General features: G+C 46.9%; 1 protein-coding gene across 1 annotated transcript; it reads left to right on the top strand.

Moving 5' to 3' along the window:
- Window positions 1-4,247: 4,247 nt before the first annotated feature.
- On the top strand, window positions 4,248-8,959 carry LOC136626340 (nucleoplasmin-like protein NO29). Its single transcript, XM_066601317.1, has 5 exons — window positions 4,248-4,401; window positions 4,578-4,663; window positions 4,826-4,945; window positions 5,872-5,965; window positions 7,990-8,959. The coding sequence occupies exons 1-5, from the start codon at window positions 4,263-4,265 to the stop codon at window positions 8,103-8,105; spliced, it is 555 nt and encodes a 184-aa protein (XP_066457414.1). The 5' UTR covers window positions 4,248-4,262; the 3' UTR covers window positions 8,106-8,959.
- The last annotated feature ends 510 nt before the right edge of the window (window positions 8,960-9,469 follow it).

Raw genomic sequence — 9,469 nt, 5'->3', positions numbered from 1 at the left:
CGCGACAGAGGAGAGCGCCACAGACTCTGGACAGGAGAGTAAAATATATTTTTTGGCCTCATGCCTGCGGTCTGGGTGGAATCGGCTGTGGGATTCTGCACGGGGACAGCATGCGGCCCGTGGACATGAGGCCTTAAGGGATTTCCAACACAAGACGCATAAGGAACCCTCCAGAATAACATCCAGCCATTGGATCCTTCCTACGCTCTTTCGGAGTCCATTAAAAATCTGCCATTCTGAAATCCAACCTCGTCCAAAATTCTAAGGTGCCGGCCTAACTTCAAAGGGTGGTGTCACATCTGCACTCGGGGGCTTCTGCTTTTCTGTTCTGTTCGGGGAGCAGAAAAGGGAAATCCCTGCGGCCAAACGGCTCCGGACAGAACGGAATAGCGCCAGAGGGACCCCATTGACTATAATGGTGACTATTAGGGTGAACGCCCCCTCTGAGGTCATGTGACTGTATTGTAAAGATTTTTTAAACTCCTGCTTTTCCTGCGACCCGTCTGCAATGTCAATTCAATGGAAGCCGTCCGTGCGGGAACCACAGAAAAACGGAGCAGGCTGCGATTTATCACCCACGAGCGGAAAACGCAATTGGTTTCGGCTCGTGTGCGTGAAGCATCATTTTTCCATAGCATGCTATAGAGGGTTATTGCTGCGGAACCCGGAGGCGGACGCAGCAAAAATCCGCCCGTGTGCATGAGGCCTTGGGGTACATTCACACACAATAGTGGTCTAAGAAACTTGGAACGGTATCGCGCTTGCAAAATTGCGATTCCGCATGCGAGCACGATGCATTTTTGTTTACTAAAAGCGCATGGCCTTGCATCTATGATTTTCATGTGCGTGAAATAAAACCGCAAGTACTTCCAATGGTCAGTGCTGCATTGCGCTCAGATGAAAATCACACGGCATGCGAATGCGATGCAATTTTTCGAAAGATCCCACAGGAAATAAGTCAATTCCTTGCGAGGAATTGCCAAAAATAGGACATGCGGCGATTGGTCAACCAATGCTTTACTAACACGTATGAGTTCCGCCCATCCCGCTATCTAATGGAACTCGTGCGTAAAAATGTGTCCTTGTTGCCAATAGCAACCAATCGCAGCGCAGCTTTTATTATACCTCAGCAGTTCAAAAACTGAAAGCTGCGCTGTGATTGGTTGCTATGGGCAGATTTTCTTTCAACCTGCTCTCAGCAGCGTGCGGCGTCGGGGCGGGAGGCTGCTGTTCCGTGGCCGCCCTGTACAGTGACTGTAAGCGCTGGCGGTAGGCTGGTGACAGTGGGTGGCACGGGTCACATGTGACAGTAAAACAGGGCAGACCTCTTTCTATCGCTGCCATTAATGCTGTTCATACAGCGTAAACATGGTGGCGCGTTCTACGGAGACGGTCCGCGTTCACGCCAGCCCATCCCCCAATTAAATGTGAAAGCTACGATATAAAGTATCCTAAACAAATGGCAGGAGATCTTCAGAGCGCTGCGCCAGCCTCTCCCACAATGCATCTGGGTTGCCATGGCAGCCTGGGGCCTAGTGAAGGCTGTCCGTCCTGCATCTTCCAGCCTATTAGAGGGAGCCTACGATGTTATGGTCCCGGGGTGGCAGGCAGGGACGAGGCGCCGTGTAAGTATACGGATAGGTGCGCACTGGCGTTTACGAAAAAGACCGTGTTTGGACGGTTTCACACAGGCGATAAAATTGCGCACGTGAAAATGTAGAATTATGAGAGCCATGATTTTCAATGGTTTCCTTCACATTTGCCATGTTTTCACGCATCAAAAAATACACGTTTCATTAGTAAAAAAATGAATATTGCGCCACTTTTACACGCGACTGCGATGCGAATTTGTTTTTCGCCGCCATAAGAAATGATAGGAGAGTCTTGAACGGAATTGCCAAAAAAATAGGATATGCTCCGATTTTTATTTTCTATCTCGCATCGGAGCGCAAGAAAAGTCGCTCGTATAAAAGACCCATCACAGAGCTATCTTCCTGTAATAGCTCCGCCCACATCGCAATCAGACAGAACTCGCATCGTGCGAATGCACCCTAAGACCCCTTACACACGGATGAGCGCGATCTCGGGCCTTGCGTTTTCACGGCGATGTCAAAAACGCCTCGCATCACTTCGGTACAGTTGCGATCCTCCGGGAAACCTTGCGTCGCGTTTGTGTGCATATCGCACGCCATGTGACGTATTTTCCCGTCCCGTTGAAAACAATGGGTGATGCATTCCAGGGAACACGAAAATATGGGACATGCCGCTCGTGTGTATGACCTCATTCAGGTGGGATTAGCAACACACAAATCTTGCGCAGTTTTCTTGGCCGTGTGAAAGCGGCCTGAGGGCTCCTTCACACGACCGTATTCATACGCGTAAAATCTGCACGCGCTAAACACGGCATAGAACCCATTGATTTCTATGGGCGTGTTCTCATGAGCGTGTTTTGTATGCGTGGAAGAAAGTAGGACCTGCTCTAGTTTCCTGTGTTTTGCGTCCCCATGGAAGTCTATGCGAATACGTAAGTCGAAGCGTGAAACATGGCGTAAAACGTCGGGGGAAAGAACATATCTGGACCTCAACCATGGAAAGGTGCGTCGTACGCCTGTGTGAACTGAGCTGGGTGCGCCAAAAATACGCAAATGTACCTCATCCTTCCTCGTTCATCCGCAAATACATTTTTGCGCAGACGCTCGCGTGAAGGAGCCCTACGTAGTACACCCCCGCACTCCACGTCGTCCGTAGTTTATGGTGTTTATCAGGTGTGGCGGGGTCCCTTCCAGTTCCCCCTGTAGGTCGTCCAGGACTTTGCATGTTTTCTCTGTTGATGGCCTCTCCTCGGGATAGCTCATCGGTATATGATGGGCAGGGGTCTGCCGCTCAGGATGCCCGCCGTTCAGCTGACTCCTGCCAGTGTGGACAGTGCTGGAAGCAGACACAGGTCAAGGCCGCGTTAGTACGGCACCCACTGAATTCAGAGGGAGCCGTGCATGCAGTACCAACCCAATCCACTGCACTATGGACGGCGCTGTCTGCTTCCTGTGCTGTCCGTGTTGACAGCAGTGGCAGGAGTCAGCTGAACGGCGGGGATCCTCAGAGGCGGACCCCTGCCCATCGAATATCGATCACCTATGCCAATAGAAAGAACGCTCAAAGTACCGGACAACCCCTCTAATGTGCCGTCATTAGAAGTACAATGCACAGAGTACAGTGCGCTGGACGAGCGACGATCACACAATCGCAATTTCAAGTCCCTGAGCGCAACTAAAAAAAAACCCATGAAATGATTAACGTTTTTAATAATACAGAAAAAAAATGGAAATAAAAATGTTTTAAAGTTTGAAAAAAAAACTTTTTCCCCATTTTTTTCAAAAAAAAGAAAGAAGAATCCTCGCGGCTGAACAGATCCGCCTTATGACGCAACCGCGCAGCGTCAAACGCACCCTATTTACTGTAATGGGGTCCATTCGGTTTCCGCTCTGCATGCAGCGCTATTTCTTCTGCTTTTTGCAAAAAAAACCCCCACATAATGCCAAAATTACGTTTTTTTATCGCGCACCCCCCCCCCTACCCTCTAAACTACAATGAAGTGATCAAAAAGCCCAATTTGACACCAATAAAACTACAATTGCTCTGCATGAAGCAAGCGCTCGGCCAGTGCCCCCCGACGCAAACGTGACAAAGTGATGGCGGCCAGCAGGTGGCGACGGAGAGTCGTTTTTAACATTTTCTAAACTTTTTTTTTTTCATTCTTTTGATGTAGTAAAACATAAAAAAAAAAAAATTGTAGTAATTATAGAGACCCGCAAAATAAGGCAAACGTGTCATTTTTATTAGACAGTGTACGCTGTAATACCGAAACACAAACAAAAAACGTGGCAATTGCCTTTTTTTTCTATTTTGCTCCATTTCTATTTTTTTTAGTTTCTCAGTAGATTATACGGTACGCTAAATAGCAGTGCTGCAAATAAAAAATCAGCAAGTAGCGGCGCAAACAAAACAAAAAATTCCAGAAAAATGAAAAACTTTTTGGCCTTTGAATGTGGAAATGAAAAAAACTGAAGTAAAAGAAATGTCAGGTTTTCAAGCGGCTAAATAAAGCGTGAGGTGACGTCATACTGTGCCGTAACGTAGTAGATGACGTCACTGCTCTGCCGCACAGGGTAGCGCATGCGCAGAGACTTCTAGTGGCACGAAGTGACGTCACGCCGGTAGATCCTCCCTCTGCGTGCAGCCGTGTGGGCGTGGACTGCCGTGCGATGACGTCTCCGCTGACACCTCCCCTTCCGGCCGCTGAACGCACGTGGAAAGCAGCGCTGCACGCCGGCATGTCTGCGGCTCTCTCGGAGCTGGAGGAGTTCGGGCGGATGAGCGCGATCATGGAGGGCTACTTGTTTGGTAAGAACCGGGGAGTGGGACTACAACTCCCAGCATATGAGCACATGCACTGACTGCCCTAGGGTGGGTAACGGGCCTTACCTCTGCTGCTGTGGTACCACAAGTCCCGGCATGCAGGTCATGTGCCCCTCGGTGTTCCGTCTCACCCCCGCGATGTTTCTCCTTGTGTACCGCAGGCTGTGAGCTGTCCGCCAAGACCCAGTACTACACCTACAAGGTGGAGGAGGGCGACGACTACGAGCCCAACCTGGCCCTGGCAACCGTAAGTACATGGCTGCAGTTTTCCACGAAGCTCCACCACTAGGGGGCGACAATGCTCCTCTGCATTTAAGTCGGGCCAGTTCCCACTAACATCTGGTGGCCTCGCTGTCTTATGTATGTTATATAGAGACGATATTAAGTGGTTTCCCCCTGTGACCCGTAGATCTGCCTCGGAGAAAGCGCCAAAGATGAGTATAATGTGGTGGAAGTGACGGCCCGTAACTACAAGGATGAGGACATCACTGTGCCGGTCGCTACACTCAAACTATCCTGTCAGACAATGGTGAGGGTGTACACAATATATGCTGATCCTGTATTATACTCCAGAGCTGCACTCACTATTCTGCTGGTGGAGTCATTGTATACATACATTACTTATCCTGTACTGATCCTGAGTTACATCCTGTATTATACTCCAGAGCTGCACTCACTATTCTGCTGGTGGAGTCACTGTGTACATACAATACTTATCCTGTACTGATCCTGCGTTACATCTTGTATTATACCCCAGAGCTGCACTCACTATTCTGCTGGTGGAATCACTGTATACATACATTACTTATCCTGTACTGATCCTGAGTTACATCCTGTATTATACTCCAGAGCTGTACTCACTATTCTGCTGGTGGAGTCACTGTGTACATACATTACTTATGCTGTACTGACCCTGAGTTACATCCTGTATTATACTCCAGAGCTGCACTCACTATTCTGCTGGTGGAGTCACTGTGTACATACATTACTTATCATGTACTGATCCTGAGTTACATCCTGTATTATATTCCAGAGCTGCACTCACTATTCTGCTGGTGGAGTCACTGTATACATACATTACTTATCATGTACTGATCCTGAGTTACATCCTGTATTATATTCCAGAGCTGCACTCACTATTCTGCTGGTGGAGTCACTGTGTACATACATTACTTATCCTGCACTGATCCTGAGTTACATCCTGTATTATACTCCAGAGCTGCACTCACTATTCTGCTGGTGGAGTCACTGTGTACATACATTACTTATCCTGCACTGATCCTGAGTTACATCCTGTATTATACTCCAGAGCTGCACTCACTATTCTGCTGGTGGAGTCACTGTATACATACAGGACTGCTCCTGGGTTTGAGCCTTGGCTCGTCGCTGTACGTTGTCCGGTCTCGGAGTGTCTTCTGGTTTCTCTGACTCGCGTCCTCCGTCTCTTTGGCGCAGGTGAACCTCGATAACTTTATTCTTCAGCCTCCGGTGACGTTCCGCCTGAAGTCCGGCTCTGGTCCTGTTCAGATCTCCGGACAAGTCATGGTCTGTAAGTATAGCGCCACCTGCTGATGCTTTTAAGCAGTTTCATTGCATACCTATTGTACCCATTTACTGTTTGTTAATCTACTGACGCCGCTCTAGTGGCTGGAGTGTGAACTACAATATTTCAAGATATGTTCTCTAGCTTTATCTTTTACAAAGAAATGAATCTAAACTGCAAGTTCTCCCTTTAACCCCTCGGCAGCCTCTGCTGTGCATGCGCAGTGGGGGGTGAGCAAGGTTTGGATTGGCCGAGCCCACTCCATACGCAGTGTTGGCTGTCCTCGGTGATTGGAGTTTGCTCCAACGGTGGCTGTTAACCGCAGCAGTTAATGTTCCCCTATTGGGATCGCAGAGGACCTTGTTCGCTGTCATGGTGGCCTGGGACTTTCTGAATATCCCCAGGACTGCCACGATCTTCTGCCTATTAAGATATTTTGTAGCAGGGCTTAATAGAGTATCTGCAGAAACGGCATGCACTGCATTCTCAAGTATTGCAGTCTATTGAACTTGCAGTCGTTAGATCACTTATGCAAGTCCTCTACGGAGTCGGAAAATGTTGACCAAAAGTAGTTTTTAGGCCGCCTGCAGACGGCCGGGTCGGATCCCCTGCGAGAATTCCCAGCGGGATCCGACCTGTGCCCCTGCAGGGACCAGTGCGGCTCACCTGCTCCTGCGGCCCCGGCTCTGTGATATGCCCCCACCTCCCCAAAACTGTGTAATTGCTTTGTCTCTACTTCACTTAACCCCTTAATGACACGGCCTACTTTGGGCTTAAGGACGCAACGATTTTTGGTATTTTTTTTCATCTCCATTATTCAAAAGCCATAACTTTATTTATTTATTTTTCCGTCGACGCGGCCGTATGAGGGCTTGTTTTTTGCGGGGCGAACTGTAGTTTTTTATTGGTGCCACTTTAGGGTACATAGACTATATCGTAAAACTTTTATTATTTTTTTTTTTGATCGTTGGGACAAAAACCGCATCAATTCTGACATAGATTTTTTTTTAAAGCGTTAATTATGCAGCATAAATGAAACAATACATTTTTTTTTCCGTGGGTCGGTACGGTTACAATACCAAATTTTTATATATTTTAGTTTTTTTCCCCCACTTTTTCACAATAAAAACCCTTTTTTTTGGAAATTATTTTTTTCTAAATCGCTGCATTCAAAGTGCTATAACTTTTTTATTTTTCTATGTATGGAGCTCTGTGAGGGCTCAGTTTTTGCAAGACAAGCTGTAGTTTTTATTGGTACCATTTTGGGGGACACGTTTTTTTGTTGATCACTTTTATTGCGTTTTTGGAGAGGCAAAATGCTAAAATTAGCATTTTTGCCTCAGTTTTTAAGCTTTTTTTTCAACGCTTTTGCCGTGCAAGATAAAAAGCGTGTTCAATTTATTGGATGCGTCATTACGGACGCGTCAATACTAAATATGTGGGATTTTTTTTGCTAATATGAGAAAACATAATTTTTTCTTTATTTTTTGTACATTTTTATTTTTTGTACTTTATTTTGTTCTTGTTTTTACACAATGTGTTCCTCTGAAGGACTTGCAGATCGCTACGATAAGGCATGGCAGGACTTCTCACTTGCCATGCCTTATAGCTTACTATAGCGGTCTACTTAGATCGCGGCGGGGAAGGGGTTAACAGCGGGAAACCCCCTCCCCACTGTTGCAGCGGGACGCCGGCTACTAGTGACAGCCGGCTAACGCTGCGGGATAGCGCGAGATCCACTATGATCTCGCACTATCCCCATGATGTAAGGGTATGTCATTTTGCGGGAAGTACCCCGTTCCCATGACGTACCCTTACATCATGGGGCAGGAAGGGGTTAAAGATTAAGTTTTTCAGTACATTAAATGGTACTGTCAAAAAATATAACTCTTCTCGCCAAAAAAGAAACCTCAGACAGAAAAAAAAGTTTAGAATTTTTTTTTTTTTTTTAGGCAGGGAGATGAGAACAAAAGTAAGAAACAAATTGGTTGTGTCCTCGAGGGGTTAATTTAGATCTGTGTTCTTTTCAGCTCCCACCGACTTATCTTCTGATGACGATGATGTAGATGAGGATGATGACGACGATGATGATGATGAGGAGGAATTGATGCCCATTAAACCAGCCAACAAAAAAATGAGGAACTGATGACCTCCAAGCTGCTCCGTAGGATCTCCGAGTCGTCCATAATGGGCGATCTCATATATAGTATGTGGCTACAGCAGCGTGGAGACCTCCAGGAGCCAACTTTCGTTTTTTGGTGGCCCAGCGATTGGATTTCTTAAACACTTTGGTGGAAAGCAGCCCAACATCATAGGCGTGAGGAGCAAATGTTTCTGAGGTCTTATCTCAGACTGTTATAAAGCTCCTTAAAAACTTCCCCCAAAGTCCTAACGGGAGGTCGGCCACCTTGGGGCAGGGCCTGTAATAGCACTGGCCCCCATCAGGGAGGTCCTAGCTGCCAGTTCATCCCCGATTTTTGACTTTTTATGATGAGACCGATTGACATCTAGGTGGTCTGTCCTAAAATAACCCCTTTTTAAATGGCTTTTGCCCCTGATTTTCCTTCTAGTTGACGGATTGCGGGCGGTTTCTCTTTGATACGAGATAGGACTGTGCCTTACGCCAGCAAGTAGTTTATTTTTGTACTTTTGTATAATGTTCTAGTTGGTGCTTCTCTGTTAGTAAGGCAGCAAAGTCAACTTATTGTGTGGATCCAGAAGAAGAATAAAAATCTCCTGTGAGGAGGAGGAGGAGGGTCATCCCAGTTGTCCACATGGTTGGGATGGAGGGGGGGTTCTCCCTATTGGGGTCCCCTATATTAATGACTGCCTGCTACAAGCTGCCTTTTTTTTTTAATATGAAGACACTTGACTAAGGGATATTTTGTACTTCGTTCAGTCAGGATCTTGACTCTTCTTGAACTTTTTGGTTTTACCAAGTTCTCGTGTGACATTTGAGAAAATTCCCTTAGCAATGGATTAAAAATGTTGACGTGGCAACTTTTTGACTTTTTTTTTCTTTTCTACTGGAATAAAAAAGCAAAAACATTGCGCTGCTTGCCTTGTGTGGTGACTAGGTTAGTGTGCAGCCCTGGTCTACATCAGAGCCAGATCCACACAATGGTAGATGTTCAGTTAAAGGGGCTTTCCATGCAAAATACTTTTGATGATTAGGCAACCTCAGGACAGCTTGGGCACCCACAGTCGGCGCTGCTGTTGCAGTCGGCGCGGCATTGATTAGCCTTGGTCATAGAATGGAGGAGTTGCAAGGGACCTCCAGGGTTGTCGGGTCCAACCCCCTGCTCAATATAGCATCACTAAATCATCCCAGACTAGCCTGCAGTTACAAGCGCTGACCACTAAACGGTTCCACTCTGAACCCTGCGTGTAGTGGTGCTGACTGCGGGTGTCCTGAGTGAGAACCCCAGCCAATCAACTATTAGTGACCGACCCCCGAGGATGGGTCATCCATAGTATTTTACATGGAAAACCCTTGAAGGCATTTGCTTG

Source organism: Eleutherodactylus coqui, chromosome 4 (assembly GCF_035609145.1).
Source record: "Eleutherodactylus coqui strain aEleCoq1 chromosome 4, aEleCoq1.hap1, whole genome shotgun sequence".
NCBI lineage: Eukaryota > Metazoa > Chordata > Amphibia > Anura > Eleutherodactylidae > Eleutherodactylus > Eleutherodactylus coqui.
The sequence above is the reverse complement of the archived record's forward strand: the minus strand, read 5'-3'. Positions and strand labels throughout refer to the sequence as shown.

Bases quoted from the DNA above. Each gene is read 5' to 3' on its own strand.
- LOC136626340 (XM_066601317.1), top strand. From the start codon at position 4,263: ATGACGTCTCCGCTGACACCTCCCCTTCCGGCCGCTGAACGCACGTGG. The intron at 4,402-4,577 runs GTAAGAACCGGG...TGTGTACCGCAG, and splicing joins CATGGAGGGCTACTTGTTTG to GCTGTGAGCTGTCCGCCAAG. The intron at 4,946-5,871 runs GTGAGGGTGTAC...TCTTTGGCGCAG, and splicing joins AACTATCCTGTCAGACAATG to GTGAACCTCGATAACTTTAT.